General features: G+C 43.9%; 1 protein-coding gene across 1 annotated transcript in view; it reads right to left on the minus strand.

Moving 5' to 3' along the window:
- Positions 1-25,478, minus strand: part of nr5a2 (nuclear receptor subfamily 5, group A, member 2) — a 57,875-nt gene that overhangs the window by 15,215 nt on the left and 17,182 nt on the right. The window contains exons 5-6 of the mRNA XM_040184949.2: positions 10,142-10,261; positions 6,183-6,330 (exon numbers count right to left, since the gene is read on the minus strand). Of these exons, the coding sequence (XP_040040883.1) occupies positions 6,183-6,330; positions 10,142-10,261 (268 nt within the window). The remainder of the gene's footprint in view (positions 1-6,182; positions 6,331-10,141; positions 10,262-25,478) is intronic.

The following is a 25,478-nucleotide window of genomic DNA, read 5'->3' on the forward strand; positions in this document are numbered from 1 at the left end:
TCCTGGTCCCCTTTGAGAGCATAAAAAGTCATATTTAATGAGTCAAGTTCTCTCGTAAACCAGAACAATCCATACCCACGCTAACCGTGCCTTTATACATGTATTGATCAGGTCAAATGTACTGATGATTCAACTTCGGGCGAGAGACCGGCTACCTCGGATTGGTTCGCCAGCCAATTGCAGGGCTAACACAGAGACAAACAGCCAGTCACACTCACATTCACACACCTACAGGCAATTTAGAGTCACCAATTGACCTAATCCCCCAGCGCTTGTCTTTGGAGGAAGCTGGAGAACCCGGAGACACTGGGAGACCATGCAGACTCCACGCAGAAAGGCCACTGGGCGGAGTCAAACCGAGAACCTTCTCTCTATGAGGCGACAGTGCGAACCACCACCACACCAGCGCCGCCTTTCTAAATTGATATAAATATGGAATCATTGCTGCCTCATATTGTTAATCAATCCCAGAGCAAAATCTAAATGATTGGGTTGGTTTCAGGAAATGAACATTGGCCAGTCTTTATGGGGGGGGGGTGCATGAATTAGCCAGCTCGCTGACCAGGGATAAGGGCATTGATTCTGAGCAGCCTCTGTTCTTGCTTAATTAGGACATTCCTGTCTGGGAATTACACCTTTTATTTTTGTTCTCTCATTGTGCAGGGAAAGAAAATATAATACAGAGAGAGAGAGAGAGAGAGAGAGAGAGAGAGAGAGAGAGAGAGAGAGAATAATTGTATTTTTTCATCAAGGTTAACCACATTTTCTTTTCTTTTGTATTGTTTTCACCTAACCAATGTGCAATATGTTGCACCCTAAACATGCTCATGAGAGATCCCAGCATAGGAATACAGGTGGTGGAGGGAGTTGAGAAGTGTAGGAATGGAACAGTTAAAATAGGGGGGAAAATTGTGTCACTTTTGTTTTCAAAAGGCTGCTTTTTTAATTTCTAAAATATAATTAAATTGAAATATTTAAAGATTGGTGAAGTTACCCTAGGCCTATTTCATGCTAATTTTCCAAAATTACAGACAGATACTAAACCCAAGTTTAAATGACTGTAGTTAAGACATTTAAAAGAAGGAGAGAGGTGGAGGTAAAGCTGAGGGAGGGAGGAAAAGAGATAAAAGCCAGTTCAGTTGTGGGATAAGATAGACGAGGTGCGAAAGTGGGTGGATGAGGGGGGGTGGAGTTGTGATAGATCGAGGCATACGCAGATAAATGTGAAAAAAAGGAGAGAGAAAGGGCAGAGCAATGAGAGGAGAGACAATGCAGAGGGCCTGCATGATGGTGAGGGATGGAAGGCGGGAGGGATGAATAGGTTGGTGTCTCTAAACTCCAACCTCAGAGCCTGACTAATCACTTGACAGACAGTTAATGTGGTACTGAGGCAGCTCTTGAATCACCGGCTGTCGTGGTTTCTTAAGAATGGAAAATGAAACAGATTTTTGATCACTGACCTTGAATGAAAAACAGCCAACATTACTGTACACATCATTTCATCACGTTTTGCATTTTTATTTCTAGACTGAAGATAAAATGCGCGCTTTGATGAATAGAGTCAACGGACAATGCAGTTTTTGACCTTAATTCTTAATATATAGCAAGATATAGGGAAACATGGGGAAATTAGATTTGCAGTGTTAATAAAAATACCAAAAATGTGACTTGTGATATAAAAATTTGGCTCCGAGCAGTCAAACCTAAAGAATCAAACCAAGCCTAAATTATCTACATTTTAGGAGCTTTTCAATGGCTTTGTTCCTTCTAAAGACTTCAATATGGGAGCATTATTTAGGGCTATGTCCACAAATCTGCTTTGTCCGCTGGGAGCATTTACCACCCCGCGCTGCTCTGGCAGCTTCTCTGGTTCTCCTCTCGCTGACTCGGACTGGCAGCGGCTGTCTTACCCAATTACACCTGACGGGGTCCGACCCGTGGAGCTGGGATAACTGGTTGCTGGCTGAACACTCTGTGACCTCTGTCGCTGCCTGTATGGAAACGGTCTGCGTGCGTTCGTCGGCATACATCTGTATGAGCTTTGGTGGTTTGCCTGGTACAAACTCTGATTTTTACTGAACACTCAGAGTGCAGTTTAGACTATTTCTGTTCACCTTTCCCAGTTTGAACTTTTGACCCATTCCTCAGCTCTCGGCTTTCATGTCACTTGCTATTGGGCCTCTTAGTCTTTTAAAGGAAATCAACGTTTCATTAACAGTGAACCGACACCATGATCCTAGTGATCCTTTACTCAACTCTGACCCATGCAGCACTCACTCTCTCCATTCTTTTGGTCTCTTGCTCAACACCCGACAGCCACAATCATTGCTCACAGTCCTACAAACACTTAAGAGATCAATGCTCTGAGAGTGATAATCTCCTTCCTGGTAGAGGGTGAAAGCCTTCTCCTAAGACAAGCAAAGAGTGGCAGGGGAGAGAGGGAGCCATAGAAAGAAAGCACATAGAGATCAGGACAAGTGTCTCCTCTCAAATGGAGTGACATCTATATTCTTTATCGACAACTGGCCCAACAGGAGAGCTCTTCCGGCAGGGAGGAGGTGACCGATCCATTCACAGAGAGAGAGAGAGAGAGAGATGAAGACAGATAGAAGGAGAAATACTGAGACACAAAAGCGATGGGAAAAGAAGACGAGGCGGGGAGATGGAGAGAGTAAAACCACTACGTGCATGACTAACATAGGAGAGGAGTAGAAGTAATGTTCAACAATTAAAAATCGTTATTCTCCCTGTGTTAAGCCAGTACTTACCTAATTAGCCCCTGCTGAGAATAAAGAAACCTGTGCTAAGGATCAAATGAAAATAATAAAAAAGGAGTCTAATATTTTAGTTTGACAGGCAGCATGGAGCACATCACTGCCCAAGAGTCTGTGGAAGCATCCGTGACACATGCATAAGAAAACTTTACACGTGTGCAGTTGTGATGAAAACGAAGGCCAATTTAGAAGACGGGTGTGTCACCTCCAGCTATTCACTCGGGATGGCGGCCAACACAAGATGGGCCCTGGTTGTGTCTGCTCGCAGTTCAAAAGCAAGTACACACTGGTGCACGCCTGCTCTCCCATTGCCACACACGTGATGCACTTTCCCTCGGGAGCACGTATGTATCTCATCCTCACATCTCCATTCAGCTGTGTGAGGTATTAATCAGATGAATTCTAAATCTCCTGGCTTTACATCCTTCACCCTCACCCCTCAGCACCTCCACCAACACTGATCCCCTCAGCCGGCGCTACGCCGTCTGTGTCGGGCTTCTTTCACGGGGGGGGGGGCTGAACAGGCACTGCCGGGGGCGATACACATCCCTCAGGTAACCCTTTCATTATGGATGATGTTTCTGCCAAATTATTTAGGCCCCGAGCCCCATCAACACCCCTGCCCCATAAAAAAACAACACGCACAAACAAAACGCACGCATGCACAAAGACACACGCCAAAGCTCCAGTGCAGTCCGTCCCATCCCTCCCGCTTTCCTCGCTGTACCGCAAACACCCACTAACACAAACCTTAATCCTGCCTAATCACCTGAACGTATATGTTAGTACTGCCTCTTTCTTTGTTCCCAGAAGGTAAAGAAGTGAAAGTATGACAGTTGAATGGAGATGGGGGAGGGTGGGGGGAGAAGGATGAGGAAAATATCCATCATATGTACGTATGCCCCTGCTGCTCTCAGTGTCATAGAGTAATCAGGTTGAGCGAAGCTACCTTGACATCATTGGCCTCAGTAATGTAGGATGTTAAAACAGGTTCGGTCAAGTGTGTGTGTGTGTGTGTGTATTCTTAAGAGGCCCTATTTTGAAGTTAGGTAAGAGACCTAGATGACAGTCTCCGGGCAATGTCTGAGCTCAGTTTAGAGAATGGAGAGCAGTTTGGGGATTTAAACACACATCAATGTAACCGTTCTCTTCGTCCCTCAATTTATTTGGAAATGTGTCTCTCTTCTTTCAAATCCCATGCTCCCTGTCTCTTCCCGCCTCAGATTTCTCCCTCCCGTCCATCTGAAAGGTTTCATGGTACCTACCTCCTGCCAATTCCTACTCTCACTACATCATCTTTCTCTCCTCTCCTGATCCCAACTCAATAAAATAAGGAAATATTCAGATTTCCCACAAAATCTCCCACCCTGTCTTATTACTACATTCTCCCATAATGTTCCTACATAATGTGGCTTTATTTGTTTTTTCAATATTTTACATTTTAAAGAAAGGTTATGCAATATACTCATCCAACGTCAGTGTATTATCTACAGTTAATGGTTGTCGGCCAGCCCCAACTTTGGTGAAGCAGAGAGGAGGAATAGCATGGTAGAAAAGTAAAGTATTGCTGCTGACGGGGCAGGAAAGAAAGACCAACCACTATTTTCCGACATGTAAGTGAAACTCCACTATACTGTTGAGTTGATGAAGGCCTGTGACTTTGAAGATAACATAGATTCACTATCTATTTCACTTTCAGGTTCAAGTTTCACTTCCAGTGCAGTTCCCTGACAGTTGTTTTTTATTTTGGCTGCCATCTAAAATAAGTTACACTCATATTCTACTACCTTTGCACTGATTGTTCAATACTAGATACATTAACTTAACCCTTGGGAGACTAGCCTCTTTTTTGGCCTGTGTACTAACTCTGGAATAACTTCTGTCTATTTGAACCATTTCTTTTTGTGGGGATAAAGGGGACCCCCTATAAGTGCTAGAATGTGTGACAAGCAGTTTATATGTTACTGTTGAAAAACGTATATATATATATATATATATATATATATATATATATATATATATATATATATATATTACACAAGTTTGAATTTTGAGATTCGCCTCAAAAAATGTCATCTATGTGACCTAGTGTGTGAACAGTACGTATGTAAAATTTCAAGTTGATAGAGCAAGGATAAGCTACTCTACAGAAGGCTTTTGTGAAGGCCTCACGTCAGACAAACAGCTGGCTTAGATTCTTCATTTTTTGTCGAGTTCAGATTGGCTGATTTGCGTCATTCCACCACTATTGATTGGTTTAATCAGCCTGCATTTGGCTAGGGTGGCGCGGTCCTGGGCTTTCAAAGGCTTTTACTTTGAAAAACGGGTAGAATGTCACATGTCACTTGAGATTTCTGATTGGCTCAAAAAAAACAACAAACAGCTGGCTTGAGCAGCCATCTTGCTTCTCTCACGTGGAGTAATGTTTCTCTAAGAACGGGAAATGAGACCTCATTGCAAAAACCGCTGATTAAAACCAGAAATTCTGTGGAAAACAACAAAGTTAAGACACATTTATGATTTTTTGCTTTGTTGGCTTGATGGGTTTTGTACTGGAAGTTCGGCATGGTTTGTCTGAGCGAAATCAATCACCATAATCAGCGCAACGTGCTCCAGTGTTGCTGTAGCATAAAGCATCGTAAAAATATTGCACTTTTGTTTAGTCATGTCCCCAATTTCTGGACAAATCTGCATGGAATATGTTCTTACTCTTACCCCACTCACTAAAGTTGTGTTTGGAGTATTTTTTAGTTGCGGTGGTTTGTTGGTTATTTTGCGATAACTAGTGTTGTTTTTCATTGTAGCATTTCTTTTCGACGGACTGAAAAAGTTGTACACCATTGGTCACACATTTGCATAGTATTTTTTATTTTTTTATAGTATTTACTAATTTTACCTTAGTTAAAGTTGTGTTTGGAGTATTTTATTTGGACTGGGGTTTATTGTAGGCAGGACTGTAATGCTTTAAAAAGATAAAGCATTCAGAAATGTAGGTTTTGCCTCGGTTCTGACCCGACTCTGGCTAATTTTTTGCTGCTGTAGGGTTTTAAATGTTATAGTTGTGTGCAAAAGATTGGCTCCATTCTCTGTCTCCCTTTCAATGCCCCTAATTTCTTCCATCCTTCCTCACTATCTCCGTTGTCCCTTCCAGAACACTGGTCTCCCTTCCGAGCTCCAATCTCCTTTGCTCCTTCCTTCCTTCTTTCCTCCCTTCCTTAACACACCCTTCCTGTTCCCACTTTCTGACTTCCATTTTTTTCTCTTTTAATCCTTCCTGTCTCTATCACTTGCATCAACGTGATTATCGTCCACTATTCTTACCTAAGCAGCAGCAACCTTATTGCGACAGTTAACCAGGAACCTTTCACAGTACTTCCCCCCTCAAATCTTTTGGCTTCATGGACTCACCTAGGCTGAATAGGACCAGGAACTTGAGGCAGACAAACTCCCGTTGGTCAATCTGCAGTGAGCGTAGCTTGGCCACCAGTTCTTGGGCGTGGCTGAGCAGGTTGTTGAGGGTGGCTCCCGCCTGTGACGCAATCACTGCATAGTCCACCTGGAATGAGCAGGGAGAGTAGCGTATCAAGAGATGCATTGATGGGGTAAAATTATGGATTATGTACTCTGTAGAGTTTATCTTGGAATTGTGGGTGCTGAATTGAATATCTAGATCTTAGCAACTTGTAGGGTAGCAAGGATCGCCAGCAAAAGAGAAAACGCAGTATGTTTAGGTTGGTGGACAGTGGTGATTCAAAAATTGGGGTGAACACGAGTAAACACACCAATCCCGTTGAGTAATCCCACCAATGGCGATATGTTGATTTACACAAGTTGGCTACTTTCATTAACTTTTCTTGTGTTCAGTTAAAAATCAAGGGCCGTCCTCCTCTGCGACCCGACCATTTAACTCAGAGTGCAGTAATGGATTTTGAAAAAGAAGAGAGAAAAATATTTTATCATACTGACACTAACAATAATGGTTTAGTTCAAGCAATTCATGTTTGAAAATGAAAAGGATGAACAACCTCGTCTGGTTGAGATACAGCATATAGCTTTCCCTCTCTTGTTGCCTGCTGTTACACACTTGTTTCAGTATCTAAGCGTAGATATTTATTTGGGATGCTTATCCCCATGCAAGGAATGTTTTAATCAATGAAAATGGATCTTAAATCACAATATGCAAAAATGACTGATGACCATGAACGACATGACTTTACCCTGAACACATAAGCACCATTAAGATAATATAATGATTTCTAAATCCCTTTCAGCACTTTCAACACACAGTCAAAAGCTTTAGTGGGTCTGTCTGTGAGACATTGGTGGATGTGTCAGAAAAGCACCTACAGGGTCAATGCTTTTTTGGTTTAACATTTGACTGACAGACAGAATTCTGTCTTTCCTTTTCTGGTGCACAGCAAAACAAAAACCACCAGATAGATAAATAGATACATTGATAGATAGATTACACATCAAATCTGTCCATACACACACAAACACACACTCCTTTTTCAGTTGCACTTCATATGTGCAGCCGCAGCACATTTGTCTGGGAGGCAAGTCCTTAGCTGTCACTCAAAGTAAGCAAGACCATATTAAATTTTCATATTTATTGACAATTCATTACCATAATTGACTGTGCTAGGGGTTCCCTGGGAAGGTAGTTGTTGCCGTGTGCAGTTCCGAAAGCTCAGGGAAAAAGAGGGTCCCTGTGAGGCTCAATTTGCAATTAAAAACGACCCCGGATTTGGAATTCATTTATTGTGTAAGGAGGTTGGTTGGAACATGTTTCTCATCTGTGAGGCAGTCAATGGTTGAAATAAAGTAAATGTTTACAATACATTACGTTTTCATCTGTTCTCCTGTACTGCTTTTCTTGTCTTTCTCTTTTACTACACTACTGTACCTCCTCTTTCGATTTATCCTTAACTCCTTTGCCTCTCCCTCTTCCCTCCTTCCCTCCTTTGAGACGGTTAAGAGTTATGACTCAGTGAAAAGCAGACACTGCCCCCTTCCAAGATGTCAATCAATTTACATAAAATCAACTGTGCATGAAATAACTTCATTGAAGGATTGGACTGTTGATGGTGATGCCTTGGGTTATTGCCTTCTAGCCTCAAGTAAAAAGAGAGAAGGAAAAAAATGCTATAATGTCACTATAGCAGACTTAGCACTAACCCCGGTGACCTGTGCCTCAGTCAATCAATCAATACTACTTTATTATCCCTCCTGGAGAGACATGGGGAGTAAATATATGAATAAACCTTCAAATCTTAACCCATCATGAATACAATAAACAGCCCTAGCAGAACATTAAAGATCCATATTTAAGGCGAGCTCGGTTTGATGGGTGGAGGGCTTTGATGTGTGCGGTACACAGGGATGGAAATGTACCTTGTTTTGAAAGCACATGAATCCACTATTGGCCAAGAAACTTCTGTTTTAGCATTTCTTCCTCATTTGAATTTCATGCACACCGGGAGCGTTGTGCTATCAGAATATCAGGATTTTCATACCCGAAACGGGCTGCCAATCTGTGAGGCCTTGCTTAATCATTCAACAGTTCAGACCAATCTTTGTCATTTCGTGTTTGCGCACATTTGTACGTTTGATGCTGTGACAGGATGAAGAACAAGCTTTCTTTTCTCTCCCCCACAACCCAAAAAAACCACTCATGGCCATTTCTCACTGCTGACGGTGACATGAGTGCATGATATAGTTCACAGAATGACAGAAAATAAGAAACTGCAGAAATTAGCATGTGAGGCCAAAAGAGACAGAGGACCTTCTTGTGCCATGGAAGTCCTTTTAAGTATGAGTGCAGGGTTTGACTAACAAGAGCAAAGGAAAGGCTTGATTTACAAATTTACATTTTAACAAATTGTCTGAAGAGTTTTCTAAAGAAAAAGATGGTTAATTTTAAGAATAACCAAGAGCCAATAACATTAGCAGTTGAGTGAGCACATTACAGACCAGTGTGGCCAATGAACGCGCAGCAGGTTGGCCCAAACAGTCATTATGTGATTTGTTATGTATGTGTGTGTGTAGCGTTAATGCTGCTACTGTGTTTTAAATATCCCTGGTGCTATCGCTGGGCTGTCACCCCTGGCCAGGCACGGAATAATAGGAAATAATGAACTGTTTCAGAGCCTCACACACACACACACACACACACACACACACTTTTCCCCATTGCCCAACCCCCCCAACACCAGCTGTTCATTAACCACGGTATGCAAACGAAACTGCCGTCCTGTGCCTCCCCTGATTATCAGGCCCTTCTCCTTACCGCTCTGGTCCCTGCAAACTTCTGTCATCATCTCCTTGCTTCATCTCCTCCTTTCTTCCTTCTTGTCCCCTACCACCTTTAGTTTCTCTCCCTTGTCCTCGCTAGTCCACCCTTTCCTTATGTCCTGCCTCTCATGGCTACTGTCGACTTCTTCACTTTTACTTCAGTACAGGTTTTTTTTTTTTATCTCTTATCTCTGCTTCTTTTGCCCTTTTCCTGCTTCCGTTACTTTTCTCCGCAGACCTGTTCTCATTCCTCTTTCCCCATCAATTCTATTATTTCATCCCTTTTTCTGTGTCTTTACACCTGTTAGTGTGGATATTGGTCGGTTCTTAGCTTCTCTGGATACAAACACCCCAACTTGTTTCCATTCAGCATCATGAAAATAAAGTAGGACTTCCCTGTATACAGTGCACTTGCCTTGCTTCAATATTTATACCAGCATCCATTGTTGTAAAACATTTTGTTGAAGAGCAATGTTTTGAAGAGCCAGCCAATCAATAATGTATGACTTCTCCTCTCCACTGGTCAGAGGCATATTCAAGATGAGCGTTCTTATGTTTTTGTGCGTGCATGAGATAACGAAAATCACTGAATACTGAAGTCTTCCCTGCCTGCTTGGGATTTGTGTGTTTACAGTTTGACAGTGTGTGTGTGTGTGTGAAGCAAAACAGAATCACAGTATCCTGAGGCTTTGAGGACCTCAATTTGGGCCTCAGGCATCGGCTCCTCAAGGGCCCCAGTAAAACAAAATAACATACTTAGCCACATTCTTATCTGTCCACCCACTCACTATGCTGCACCATGCGTAACCGGGTGCTTCATATGTGCACTGGCAGAGTCTTTATGCACTTAGAAGAAGAAAAATGCTGAATTGATTATTCTGGTGACATTAGTATATATCTATAAAGCATTATCTATTTTTAATGAAGCGGAGACTCCTGTGCGGCTGAGTGATCGATACGGCTTCAAGGGAAATGTTGAGGTGTTGCAGAGTTCTGGAAGCATGGTTGTCAGGGTTTCGGAGGAGAGGGTGGAGGTAGATGGAAGTTTCCCGGCTGTGTTTTAATCAACTCACCTGCTGGCCAGTGACCAATAGGATGGAGCCCTCCTTGGCGTGCATCACCTGCCGGAAGACGTGGTCGAGGATGAGTAGTTCACTCCAGCAGTTCTGCAGCAGCTTCATCTGGTCATCCACCTGGTAAAAAAAAAAAAAACGTCAGTTCAAGTACTTGACTCAATGACAAAACAGACAATAGGAGTTCAACATGAGAAGCCACTGTGAATTAAAGTGCTCAAAAGTGAGCGAACAATGCCTAAAAAGCTATCGTGGCATCATCTACCATTTCTGCATCTCCTTTCGATCGATTGTAATTTACTTACACGGTAAAAACAAAGCAGCAAACGCCTAAAACCAAAGGGTTGAGGCCTTTTTATGTATTTATATCCCTGGCTGTTGTTTGCAAGTTCAAAAGTCCCCTGCACGCACTCCACAGCTTTCTCATGACTGAGTTAAGCACTTTGCTCCGTGCGTAACTTCACATTTTTGCCAGGTTTATCTGTTTGCCCATTGCCAGCAGTTTCTGAGTGATTCCACAGAAGATAATGATTAAGTGGCCTTTTTGAATGCCAGCCGCTGGCTCCCAGGGACTCGCCAGGTGAGCTTGGGAAGCTGAGGCAGGTCAATCGGTGGTCCCGTACACCAAAACAACCCCCTCCATTGTAACTTAGTCTCTTCCCATGCCCGGCGGTGTTAATCATTACTCCACAGAGGCAGACAGACAAAAAGGGCCACATTGAGAAGGAAAGAATGAGGAAAATGTATGAGAGGCTCTTTCTGTCTCCCGCATCCCCTTTTTTTTGTCAACAAACTTTGTACCCTTTGTGGTATCATTGGGAATCATGTGTCTTTTTGAGCACGCTGTGGTTTTGTGGGAACGTTCTGTGATGTCCAATGTCAACCACAACGTGTCGGGTGAAGAATGTGGATCGATGGTAATACTTTGCGACACAGGCAGGTGCAGCATGAACACTGCTGAAAAGGAATTTCTTTTTGTGTTGTCTGGAAAGTGCACACGTTTGTTAAGATCTACAATGACCTTAGGTAAAAAAAAAAAGGAAAAACTTTTTATTTATTTTTTTGTGTTGTTATGGCTGGTGATTGGTGCTGGTGCCACACAGTATCTGTAACAGTAACTTTTCCAGCATGCAAAACAATAGCTGTGTGTTAACAATGGCCTGGAACACACTGCTGGAGGACGGAGCCGCCCGGCAGTGGTTGTTTTTGACCATAGTTACAATTTGGGTTCTGTACCGGCTTCGATGTACGTAACCCTCGAGATCATCACAGTTCAGCGGTTCCACAAGGCCCTTTTCAGGCCTTCAACATCTAACTAAACTGTTCAAAATGTAATGAATAAAAAGCCAGGGACAGTGCAGGGAAAACCAAAACAAAGTAGCAAATCTTTGAATGCTCACGTCTCCCATTTCTCTTCAGTCAGTGAAAGTCATATGACAACATACAACAAAGCTTCTGTGACGTTTTTTGGAATATTTCTGAGGGCATTCTTTGTCTCACCGCTCCTCCCTCCCATACATCTATTTTCTGTAGTCACATTCTGAAGCGTCTCAATATTCCAATACCTTCATTAAGACCATCAGAGCTAGAAACACGGTCAAAGGACAGACTTCTCCATATGCCCCACTTCTCTTTTTTTCTTTAATTTCTCCATATTCCCTGTAACAGTGTGTGTGTGTGTGTGTGTGTGTGTGTGTATGGACGGATGGGTACATGTAAGGCCAAGGCTCTTCAAAGGACCCCCCCCCCCCTCCGCCACTGCATGTCAGCGGTGCTGGCAAGTGCCGGGGTCCTCATCAAAGGGCTGTCCTCACTCTGCCTGCTTGGAAGCTCTTCTCTGACAAGAGGCCTGGGTCATCAAAGGGGGGCCGCTCAGAGGGGATGACGGCGGGCGATGGCGGCCCAGACAAGGGCTGGGGACACCCGCCTGGAAATGGGGAACTGGTGACAGACAGGCAGGCGTGAGGGCGGACCAGGGCGCTGGGTTCAGTTCGCTGACCTTTTTTAAGTGGCAGCGACACGAGCTGTTTCCCTGACAAGCTCTTCCTTTGCTCTGTCAAATGAGCGACGTTCATGGCGCCTGATCTTACAAGATCTGCTGCCTGCTCCCTCAGATAATATGAACCTCCTGACATGGAGCCGACAAGCGCTTCGCATTGTGTTTTCAATGCAAGCAAGTCCCTGAATACTATTTCAAGGCACTCAATGCGGTCCAACACTGATTGCGTTCCTGAATTTGATTTATTCACAATGTGACAGAACAAAGTTCAAATAAGCACTTTGTTGAACTCACCAGAAGCAATAAAACATCAGATTTCTACATTTATACGATCAGCTCATTTCTTATCTCACCAAGTTGTCGTGGCAATTTGAGATAAGTCCTACTTTACTGCTCCAGTATGTCGACTGAGTAGGAAACAAGTTTTTTTAAATGCGCTTGATAACACTGTTATTTGAAATAGGCTCATTCAGTGTGACGACAACGTTTTGTCGGGGTTGCCGTTTTTAATTAAATTGTTGAAAATTTCTCTTACTAAAATAACAAAATCGAAAGTCCGGAGAGGAAGTAAGTTTTTTTATTTCATTTCCGCTCTCTCACTTGTGGATTATTTGAAAAATATAAAAGTATGTATTTGATTTCATGATATAACTTATATACCAATATACTATATATTGGTACCAAACTCTGCAACTCACCACAAGATAGTTAGTAACATTCTTTCCTTCAACACTATAGTCGTCTCTTTCTTAAAAAACTAAATCTGCGTTATGTTTATTCATCAAGTACATTCTATTCATTAGTTTTCCATAAATCAACACGTGTAAATGTCCCTGGATTGATAATAACATAATTAAGGAAAAACTGGCGGTCAACTTGTCATTTCTGCTGTTCTCATTTGTTTTGGAAGATATTACATTTGATACCAGAGCAGCAGCTTCAGGTATTTGATCTAGTTTTGTAACAAATATTCACTCTCAAATTGTTTATTTAGTAAATGTTAGCTGGTCATGATATGTAAGTCACATAAGTGAAGGAGTTTTTCTACTTTTGCTTCCACATTACACATTTGGCCAATCCCAAGGCTCCACTGGTCCTTGGTGGGAACAAAAGTCATTGCAAGGATTCAGCTGCTGAGGTTTGGGCTGATGCAGAAAACACTTCACGGAAAACTGGCTTCAGAATCCACATCGAAGGCGTTTCAAGGTGTGATATTTATAATATTTTAATATCATCACCAGTGTTTGGTTAAGGAATAGCGAGAGACTCCAAGCAGGAACTTCTACTGCAATGAAAAACACATATCCTCCAAGAAACCAATTTAACACCTTTATGATCGTTCAGGCGAATGGGATCAATGCCAGGATCAATCGCTTAGCCCATAGCTTTTGTTCAAAACCACTGGCTAAGATTAATAGGATTTTCCAGAGAGAGGTAGAAAAAGAAAGAGAGCGCGAGGCGAGAGAGGGAATGAAAGTGCCAGACAGGGAATGAGAGAATGAGAAAAGACTTGGGGGAAATTGAGAAAATAAAACAAAGTGATTAAGCGCAGATATTGCCTCCATTCCTGGGTAAATGTAAATTAATTGGAAATGGAGCATTCAGATGCTCGCTGACTGAAATAATGTTTATTCATAGCCCCCTGCTAAGAGTAGAGCAATTATCATGGTGTGTTGAGTCAAAACAGGCCAGTGTAGTAGAATCCTTCCCCCCCTTTCTTGTGGCCGGGTTTTGGTCTAGTGCCACGAGCATTGTTAAGCTTCGTACGCTACGGCTGGCTTTAACGAGAGTACACAGCTGGATCTGGTTTTAATAAGTAGTTCCATTTTTGATGTGGCCTAATGAACAGATTAATGGAATCTCCTTCTGTGGAGCCTTAATGAATGGAGAGAATCATGCTATTTTTTTTAAAAAGACGTGGGGGTAGAACACACACACACACACACACACACACACACACACAGAAATCCATTCATTTATCTGCCTCAAACGACTTGTACATAAACAATAGCTGTGCCTCTATCTTTCAGTCTCTCTGCTGGACAAGAATCAATGCTGTCTCGGAATACTACAGGTGAGGTTTGAAGCCGACATCAATGCTCGTGCGTTTTATAGCAGCCGCCCTTTGGTGCGGTCCTGTCTTGGCATCTGTTCGCCTTGAGCCAAACAGGTCCCGTATTCACCTGGGAACGGGCATTAATTCACCTAGAACAGCGTCTGTTGTTCTCGGAGCATTTCGAACGCTTAATTATGCCGAACCTGAATGTACTCCAGCTCATTTTTCAGTTCATAGTTTGGTCATTTAATTGAAAAGAGTCTCAGTGTGGGGTTTCGCTGCCAACAACATCCAAAATCATGGGATGGTTTGTTCTTTGCCCGAGCACACGCTTCTCTGGCTAACTAATTTGTCTACGAGTCTTTATTTCTTGACTACTACTTCTCTCTACTTGATGCAGAAGCGGATGAAAATAAAATTCTTTATACCATTTATCCCTCACTTCTCCAAACCAACTCTCGTTTGTCGTGGTGTACAGTTTTTGTGTGGGCCTTCGATCCTACGGCTGGCGGGGTGATAAGAACGCTGGGAAAATGAGCAGGTGGCGTTGGCAGTCTAGCTGGAGGAGGCCTGAGGAGAGGAATGATAATAATAGAGATAATATAGTGAGCAACTTTAGTTTCAGTCAAACTGACTCAGCCAGCAGACGAGGTTGAAGATCGAAGCTACAATAATCTGTTATTTTCTAGCTTCGCACCTGTTGGTTACCTGACATTTTTTCTGATTTACTGATGTGCTTAATCCGGATGATTAGCAAATTACAAGAAATCCATCGATTCCTTAAGAGAAGAGGCTTCAGGGGAACTTACCTCAATGCATTGAAAAAAATGACTGAACTTCTTGGATAATAATTATTATATTCTTCCTGTATTTGGTTGGTTGAGGTAAACCTCTGCATTTGTATTCATTGTAATGGTTATTAAAGGTATAAGTACGTAGAACTAGTGAATGCTTGTGTTGCAAAGAATGAAATACAGCCGCTCAAGAAAAACTCCAGTTCTGCTTTTCATATGATTTATTTTACTTTCTTTGATGTGCTACGCCAATATGGACCTAAAACCAAAATCTCATGTGGACATTCAGAAAACTCATAAAGGAATATTTTTCTGAAAGACCATAAGCTAGCAGACTTGATTAATATCAGCATGATACGGCAAGGGATCTGTATCATTGCATATATGTGACACTACGTGTATATCATTGCATGCATGCTCATCAACAACTCATGTCACTGGCACCTGTTTGCTGCTTGCATGTATATCTCATCCCACATATCTGCAAGTGCAGATGCCTGTGGGTTTATATCCGACAGAAACTCTAGACTGCTATTATGTGCCCCAACAGCCATAGAGATGCCTCAGGCCACCTGTGAGCTCATAAAGTGTAACCATTGTCACAAGAAGGCCTTGAATCTGCAGGCCTTTTTCTTCCAGCTTCAAAAATTGTTTTCTTTGTGTCTCTTTAGAACTATCTACATGCATTTAGGATACGGTGGAGCATGTTGAATGTGAAAGAGAAGTACCAAGGCAATATGAAGACCACAATCCCTTCGTCTACAGAAGAAAATCAGTGTGCGGTTGCCAACAATGTGTAGCCGGGAAATTTATTGAAGTGTTGGAGTGAACTGTTTCTAAGGGCAGCGATTGTCTACACCCTCTTCTTTGCCGAATAATATTAGGAAAGCCGTGAGTGTGCGAGTCAACTCACTGGGAGCAGTAGCCGCTTCCTAAGAACGAATGAATGCTGTATTGTGTGTGTCAGAAAGAATGCTGTGCGTGTGCCCATATCTGATCGATATCGCTGCGGCACTGAGATTGATCGGTTCCCACGGTGACCGCATTAACAGACTCAGGAGGCTGGCCTTTGACCCTGGGAACACTCTGCTTTCGATTGGTCATATGCTCTCTCTCCCCGTCTCCGTCCTCACATCTTTTTTTTCCGTCTACACATCCTGGAATTCTAATTCCTTGTCCCGGGGTTGTTGTGGTAGAAAGGGAAAACATAAAACCCAGCCAATCATTTAACACGGCCTCTTCCTCTCCTCGTCGCCCTGTCTGTGCTTTCATCCTACAGATCACCCTTTTGTCCCAAGCCTCGTTGAGACCGGAGGAAACAAGATGTGCGTCGACTAAGGTCTCCTCTGCCTGAGCCTCTGTAACATGAGCGTGTCCGCGGCGGGCAACCGGTGCGGTATTGTGTGTGCTAAACAAATATGTAAACAGATAATAAATAAACAAATAAATCAAGATGACGCAGAAGATACAACGGCTGCTACGGAAACAATTTGGGGAAACATACAATTATATTTTTTTAGCTTCAGCCAGCTAAGTGCACACACACCAAAATGCAAACACACAAGAAACGGCACAACATTCATGCAGAAAAAGCTTGTTTGTGGGTCTGTCTGTGTGTGTGTGTGTGTGTGTGTGTGTGTGCGGCAGCGGGAAGAACAGCTTGTTTTCTCAAGGTTGCTGACGACGACAACAAACTCTCTTCTCTGTCGGACATTAGCGCAGCGATCCGAGGATGAACCAAGCACGGCCAAACTATCCTATTCTGTTTTTACTTGATGCATAAGCATATGAAAGATGGAAGAATCAATGAGGCAAGAGAACGGACCACCGAGGGGCCGCGCGTGAATTTCAATTGATACCTTTTCATGCATGCGATGTTTATTGTTTTCTGCCGAAACTGGTCTGTTTAATAGATATGTACAAAATCCCAACTTTCTGTCAGCTTTTATGACATAATCAATTAAGGTGGTACAGTGTTCACTCATAGGCTATGAGAACTGAATGTTGCCTCATTTATAAAGTTAATCCATGAGTCCACGGCTTAAAGGATTGTTTTTTGTTCATTTTGAGAGCTATTGTTTAGGTATATCTCAGAAATGGACTACCCATTCACACACACACACACACACACACACACACACACACACACACACACACACACACACATACTCCTACTCTCATACGCACTCACACAATCACACAACACACGCACACACACACTAGAAATCTCAGGGCTTAGAGCGAAGAAGCTATCATCTAATTATCAAAAAAACAGAGAGGCCCTAATCAATTATTCACATGAACATTAGACGGCTAATACACATGCAGCCCTGGGAATGGCATCTCCCAAAAGTAACCCTTCCACCTCCAGTCCAACACAACACACGCGCACACACACACACACATGCACAAACAACTGCAATCATGTCAAGACCTGGATACTTACACAGGCACACAATTCTGTCTATGCGTCCATACTTGCACACACACACTTACATGTGCAGCCTGCTGCTCCTTTCCCGCCACACCGCTCTCCTCTGACACAATACTTGCCATCCGGAATGCAACATTAGTTGTGCGAGTGGACTGTCTCAGGGCCCTGGCTGGAAGGTGCCACGTATTGCGTGAGTTGGTTAAAAGTGGGGCTTTGCATTCACTTTATCGTACGGTTAATGGGACTGTAAGGCTTGAGTGAGGGAGGATTTTTGTACGTGAATGTACGGACGCGGGTGTGTTTTTGTTCTACCGGCTCTGTTGGTGCCCGTGCCGACTTTGGTTGACGGACAGTGGGGAAATGACCTCATAATTCACCTCCGTCTGTCTTTTAAGAGGAAGCCAAGGCAAGACAGGGAGGAGACAGAGAGGACTGGCCGAAGGCTTCCCCCTTCTGTATTATTTAGAGCAGTCGAGACAGTCCCCCTTCTCTCCGTCTCACGCGAGTACGTTACGTTAACGCAGCTTAAAGCTGTTTTAAAATGCGGAAAGACGCAGTGATGCTTTTTGTCTGAGAGGGTGGGAGACACAAATTCCCATTAGTGTTTGACGCGCCGGGGTGGGTGTGTGTGTGGGTTTTTTTTTTCCGTTTTTTTTTGTAAGGGGGTAGTGGGGGGAGAGGGGCTGGGGTTGAGGGGGTTTGGGTGGTATTCATTTTTAGAGCAGACAGCTGTGAACTACCATCCAAATGTGGCACAGCTCCAGAGATCACTGGGATCACAGCCCTTGATGTACAAATGAAATATCTGAATTAGCTAATTGAGCATTTCCGGAGCTCCTGTTACACACAAACAGTCAAAGTACAAGGAAACCGGAGACATCAAAACCCCAACGCAGCAGAACAGATGGAGCGCTCTGCTTCTCCCTCAAGTGTAGCTCCAGGACTCATCTGACAGAAACTGCCATGAATGCATCTGTATTAGGAGACGGAAGTCTCTCTAGCACCTCTGTGGCAGTATGAGACGTAGCGCTGCTGCTGCTGCAAAGTGCAGTGCAACATGTGGCGTATAAAGTAATGGCCTAAGGGAAGGTGAGACTGCGGCTTGCCGCCTGAAAAACCTTGTCCTTTTTCAGCATTTCGAGTTCTTTTCTAGACGTTTAGTGTGTTGTAGGACACCCCGTCACGGCAAGTACCCCTTTCAGCATATTTGGTTTATTGCTCATCATTGTTTCAGCTTTCCCGAAAAGCCTCGTTTCGCCCCCCTCTTATTGGGCGCAATCCTAAAAGCACACACGACTGCCATGCCTATTATTAGTGCCTTGCCTTTTATTTCACATGTATGGAATCATTTATACGTAGCTTGTGCCAGGTTTGCAGTCATGGGCCTTTGGGAGGAACAAAGAAAGAGACTGACGGATTGAGAGGTGAGGAAGAGGGAACGGCGCGGGAGTAATGAAAAAGTCCTGGTGAAGTGTTAAAAAAAAGAAATGAGTGGAGCGAGAGCAAAAATGAAATCCAGCAGAGAAAGGGCCGCCGAAAGCAAGGATAGGGAACAGGTGTCTTTGTCCTACTTTGCCGGCTGGGGGGCTGAAGACATTTTCTCGCCTGGATCGTTGTTTGGCGTGAAGCCCCAACGAAATTTCTTGCTCGTCGTCACAACACAACCACAGTGTCTTTTGTTACGCACCAGTCATCGCTGTGCAAATTCAATCACCCGCCTTCCCGGTTGAATATAAATACCCCCCCTCGGCTCTTAGTGTAAAGTGTAAAACTAGAAGGCGAGCTTTCGGCCGCGCTCCGCCACTGTCTTGTCTATTGTCTCTTGGACCCCCGACCCCAGCGAGCTTCCCCAGTCCGGAATAGGCAAGCCGTGAATAAGCATCAAAAATAGACGTCGGTGGACAACTGTTGACAGCCCTGTGACGAAAGCGGCTGACATCGGCACAACCTCTCGGCTGGATTACACGCAGATAATTGAGGCCACGCAACATCGGAACACGAGAACTTTAGGGGCTCTTTGTGTTGTCTTTGTTTTATTTTAGTTAAGCAGAAAGCCAGTTGGGGAGTAACAAAATATTTGCCTAAAGAAGTTTTGCCGTTTAGTAACCGTGCCGCCACCGAATACGTTGTTTACTATGTAAATATAGTAACAGAATTGTTTAATGGAGTTATTTACCTCATAAACCTTCATGGAACGAGTGTTATTTAGTTGGATGGCTAATTGTTGCCACGGGGATATGTTAAATTTCCAATGTTTTGGGCTCGTAAAGTGCTTTTTCTAGCAAAGAAATGCCACATCATTATGTGACGGTATGAATAGTTGTCACACCCAACAGATTTCAATGTCCCTTTTAATGTTTTCCAAATGGTAGGCAGATGTCAGAGAGGGAGACGAATTAGCTGACAGGTTTGCATAGTTCGGTGTGGTGAGTTTAGTTTGGAGGCCGAGGGTCGGCATCGGGCTGCGGCAGCCACACATCGGCCCCTCTGACCTCTGGGAAACTCTATAGCCAGGAGCTATTTAGAAGCGAAATGCCGGCACTTCTGTCTGTATATTTACCACTCGCCTGACAACATAGCGACACCCTTATCCGCGGGCCCTCTGCTGGGTAACCATACTTTTCATGAGGATCGCTTCTAATGTGTCCTTTGCCGCTGCACACTGTGAGCACCACATTTTTGGCTTGCAGCATTTCCGAGAGGAGGCACTATGGAAAGTTTCCAGCATAAACTCCAACACGGCTCATAACTATAAGCAGAGAGGGGGAGAGGTAAGGGGGGAACGTTGCTTTGTGCATTTGGGGGAGTGCGTAAAGTGTCTATGCGCTGGTGAGTTGATTTTTTTTTAGCTACATCAAGTAGCCGCTTTGGTTACCCGTTTTTTTTGAGTCTCTCATTTTCACTTCCTCAGCACCTTTCAATCACTCACGCGCTGATTTGACTGACTGTTGCCAACTTGCGAAACGAAAACCCCTGATTGTTCGGGGGCCACCAAGGCTAACAGCCTAGTCACCTGCATCACCGTCTTAACGACCTGCCAATAAAAAAAGGCTTTTACCCTGATCGTCCTCAAACAAGACTTAAACAAGACTCCTGCCGAATGCCCAAAGTGCTCTCAAATGCGAATCAGGCTGCTTGGAAATGAAAAACTTAGGTGGAAGCCGGTGGTGGTTTGCAGAGGAAGGTGAGATGGAGAAAGGCAGCACTAGATGGCAGTTATAAAAATAAATAAAACACTTTCCTTGTGCACTCTCATACCTGCTCTCACATATTGACTGAGGACTTTGGTTTAATGGAAAAACATGGAAAAACATGATTTGAGTAAGGATGTGGAAGCCTGAAGGAGGAGGAAATGTTCTTGAGGACAGTTGAGTCCATCATGGCCCGGAGCTCCGTAAAGCTGAACTTCATGACAGCCTTTCATCCCTCATCAAAGCAACAAGTAGATGAGCAGACTTTGTGCATGCTAAAACCTCCTAACCCCCGTTGTCTCCTTCTGGCTGCCACTCCTCTGGGACGAGCGACTTTAAATCTTCTCTTTTAACAACTTTCCTGTTCTTCCTTCCGGCTTTCTGCAGTCCCCTGTGGTTGCACCTACGGGACCGTTCCTCTGTTTGGAAAGGCTCTTAAAGCTCATTCTACAACCATCGGGGGATGAGAGAACATTGGAAGATTCGATTTTTTAAATTTTTTTTATCAATAGTACAGGAGACGCTCTTGGAAATTACAAACTTTGGTTATGCCAGGTAATTATTACTGACCAAAAGATGAAAGAATATGACACCATAAAAGCGTCCACTAAATTAGTTGCGTTGACATGTTGGACACGGTGGAATAGGGAGTCTTTGGTTTACTGTTGTCCCTCCGAGACACATACGGTTAGCATGTTTGTACGTGTCCCCTGTGGGACGTGCGGGAGTAGTGCCACATGCCTGTAGCGGCTAGACGCATTCAAGATGTCCAACGTGTAGCTGTTCAGATAAAGAGGAGACTTTGTTACGTCGGAGTCTTGCTGGGTTGGTTTTTTTTAGACTGCCGACACACTTTAAAACAGACTTAAATAGACTTCTTCCATTTTGCATCGGTATCATTGGGGGGAAAAAGGGGAAGGGCTTTACAGTATTTATGAAAAAGAGACAGTGATGTCTTGAGCAATGGTCAATAATTTATGAATGAAAAGAGGCCTTTGTGAAACCGCCCCCTCTGCCTCCCTCCTCGTTACCCCCCTCCTCCAAACTCCTGCTCCTTCCCAGTGCTACTGATCAAACAGATATTGTTACCACTAAAATAGCAACTTAAAAAAACACAGGCGGCCATAAGACCTGCCTGCTGCCCGGGCGAAAGACTGACAGCCGGGAGGGGGGAGGGGGGCGCTGGAAGAACAACTGGGGTGAGGAAGGCAGAGAATGAAAGGAAGAAAATGAAGTCTCCCGACTAGTGCAACAGAAATTCTACAAAACTGTATTTTGGGATAGATGCGTATCTGTGTGTGTGTGTGTGTGTGTGTGTGTGTATGTTGGGGTATTGAGGGGTAGGAGGGGGGGCATGTCATCTATCACTGGACAAATGCTGGGCTGTGGGGGGGTTGTCGGCCAGAATGGTGCTGCTCTTCAAATGAAATAATATATCTTTGAAAGCCTACGCCCCGCGCCGGGCCCTGGGCCCATACATCAAGCCCAGGAGCGTCTGGTGGATCCGCTCCAGGCCCATTAACCTTCCACCTGTTCCCCCCCTTGCACCCTCAGCCGCCCCCCTGCCCCTCCCTCCCCTCCTATACCTACCAGTCCTCTTTTCACCCCACCACACCCTCCCTTGTTGTCCTTCACCATGCCCCCTCTCCTCCTCCTCCTCCTCATGCCCTTGGCCGTCGCCTCTAGCAGCCCCTTGTTAACCCCCCCTGCCCCCCCTCCACATGCACACCTTCCTCTCTTACTCGTTTCCCTCTTTCTGGGCTTCTCTTGCTGTCCCTCATTATACCTGTTCTCTCTCCCTCTGCCACCTCTTTTCATCTCTCACTGTCCCGCCTCCTTCGTCGCCTGCTGCGACATCTCTGTCTCTAACTCCCTCTCCGACGCCTCTCTTTCTCTCGCTGGTCACTTTCTCAGACTAAATCATCCATTCTGTTTAATTTCTTACTCTGTCACTGGGTTTCCATCTCAGAAGTCACATTCTTTTCTTTGCTCGTCTCTCTCTCTACTTCTTCTGTAACACGTTCAAACCCCCGTCTCCTTACGCGCCTTGTTCTTTCCATGTCCTTTCCTGCACCTCCTTTCTTCCCAACTAAGGTGAAGCAAGCATTCCATGTGGTGTGTGTGTGTGTGTGTGGGGGGGGGGGGGGGGGGGGGGGGGGTGTAACACAGCCTGTCATTAATTTAAATGCAATGGACCAGGGACAGAGTTACAAATCTCTGCCAACATGCGTGCTGCCGCCAACCCCATCACGCTTGCAGTTTATCAGGATTGGGGTGTTGGGAGGGTGGGGGGGGGGGTCGTTGACCTCTATGACAAGACATTGCAGCAGCTCTGAATCTATGTGTGTGTGTGTGTGAGTGTCTGTAGGAGGTGGTGAGATATACCGCTTCCCCCGGGTTCACAGATCACGCCTAAAACGGCTTATTAATTTCCACTCAGTTATGGAGTGTGAAGAAAAAAAGAAACGATGCAATCAGCGGTCAAAGCAGGGCAGGAGCAATACCAACCCTGAACCCCCCCCCCCCCGCCACCACCACCCCCGCTATAGAACACAACACAGACACCCACAAACATGCACACACGCTTGGTTGCACCGTGGAAATTAAACTGCTCTTGGAGAGGTCATGGAAAGAAGGTGTGTGTGTGTGTGTGTGTGTGTGTGTGTGTGTGTGTGTGTGTGTGTGTGTGTGCGTGTGTGTGGGTATGACGAGCATACAGCTGGACTGGGCAGGACGGTTGTGTAACTATAATTTCACAAGAGTAAATTCATGTGATATTCATGTATCTAGATAGAAGGAAGGTGGTGAAATTACATCATCGTTACATCATCCACTCAGGTAAATCTCTGAGTGGATAATGTTCAGCATGTGGTATCTGAACATCAGCCAGCTTCTCGCTCCTGTCATTGGCAGCGTCATACTGCTGGATTGACTGACATGCAGACGCTTAGAGGAGTCGAATAAAAGGGCCAGAGAGAGTCTGTGCTGCTTGAGATGCTCGTGGTTTTCTTCTTGTGAGGTTTTAAGACCTTTTGAAATGTGATTTGTGAGTGAATTAATGACCAAAATCTTTCTTAAAATATCTGATTGCAAGGCCAGCTGCACAGGTAAAATTAATGCATTACACTGACGGTTTAGGATAATGTGATTTGAAAATACATATGAAACATCAAAATAATTTTGCTGGAAATATATTCTATTCTATTGTAGTTTTACTAATTTTTTAGTCTGAACTATATTTATATATATATTTATTTATGTGTATGTAAATATTACCTCATCCCTTTCTTACCCCTTTTCCCTTCCTGTTGACTTTCTTTAACCATAAAGTCTCTTTTCACTTTAATATACTTTTTATATTGCTTTTTTTTCTTTCCCTTATCAAATCATTTTAAAATGTTCTCCCTGTCTTATGTCTTCCTCTTTGTTATTACCTCTCATTTCCTTCCCTCTCCACATTCCTCCTCCACTCGTCCCCTCTCTCATCTCCCCTCTTTGTTTCACCTCTGTTCTCCTTTCCTTTCCTCTCCGCAGCCATCTGTTTATCCAATATGGCCGTCCCATCTCAGCTGGGAGCTTTCCCAGGGAACAAGACTTCTAATACAGATCCTCCTCAACTTAATGGCCCTCAGTTCTGCTTTTGCTATTCCCTCACATGCAGAGAGACAAAATAGAAGAAACACAGAAGTACAAAAACGTGTCTGGATGCTCCCAAAAAAACGGTCCCACGGCGGCTGAAATAAACGGACAAAACCACATTTCAAAACGCTGCGCTATTTTCCTCTTGTCAGGTGGACAGAGTAAATATACATATACCCTTTATGTATAACGTTACACAAGACCGATTCGAAACAACAGATCATCCCTTAATACTGGGAAGTAAACTCACACTAAAGAGAAGGAATATCTTTTTCTTCATAATTACGTCAACCTTCATCTAAATGTTGTCATACACTTCTCAAACTGTGCAGTTTTGTATAGGCTATTTTAGTGTGTACTGCCCCTTAGCCTAGTCACGCAAACACTGCCGCCTGTTTGACATTGTTGATGCGTCTGTGGAGCCTTTGCCGTTTGCTTTATTGGGTTTTTGCATAAGCAACGAACAAGCAAAAGAAGGTTGATTCTTACAACTTCATATGCATAACAATGTTGTAAGGCCTCATTTGTTGACAGTAGATGACAGTTGATGATATTTCTGGTAATAAATGAACATGCAAATACCAGGGGGGTCCAATTGCTAAACTATAACCTCATCATCGGCTTTAGTGTTCGTCTGTCAGAAACATGGGTCATTGAATGGTATTGACAGCATTTCTGAGAGCATATTTTCTGTTTACCTCAGACAAACTGCAAACGGTAGCCGCCTTAATTTTTTCCTAGGTTGAGTGTTGACAAGGCAAACAAAAGGGCTCGCCGTCCCAACATCAGACGCACATCCTTTTTATTAAAGGGTGCAGAGAGGAAGGAGGGGAGGGGGGGGGCTCGGGTTTGTGAAAAGGGAGTAGAGTTGGGAAGGTAAGATATAAACATATGAATCATCAAAAGTCCCAATTGCCCAACTAAAATCTCCCTCTCATTGTGTTGGGGGCGGGAATCAGGCCAGCCATCCCAACACTGGAACAATGGAGGAGAGGGTAGAAAAGGACCAGTTAGGGTATGAGTCACCCCCCCACACGCACACACAGGGCAAACAAATATCTCATCTCAATTTGTATTCAGCACAAGGTGTTCTTAAGAAGACTGTTTATACTTTTCATTAAGAAAATATGACATATTTTTACTTTTCCAAGGTTCAGGTATTTAAAATTCATCAACCATATTAGATTTCATACTCTGTTGTGTTAGCAGTTTAATTAGTGTCTA

Source organism: Gasterosteus aculeatus, chromosome 8, assembly GCF_964276395.1.
Source record: "Gasterosteus aculeatus chromosome 8, fGasAcu3.hap1.1, whole genome shotgun sequence".
In the NCBI taxonomy this organism is placed as follows: domain Eukaryota; kingdom Metazoa; phylum Chordata; class Actinopteri; order Perciformes; family Gasterosteidae; genus Gasterosteus; species Gasterosteus aculeatus.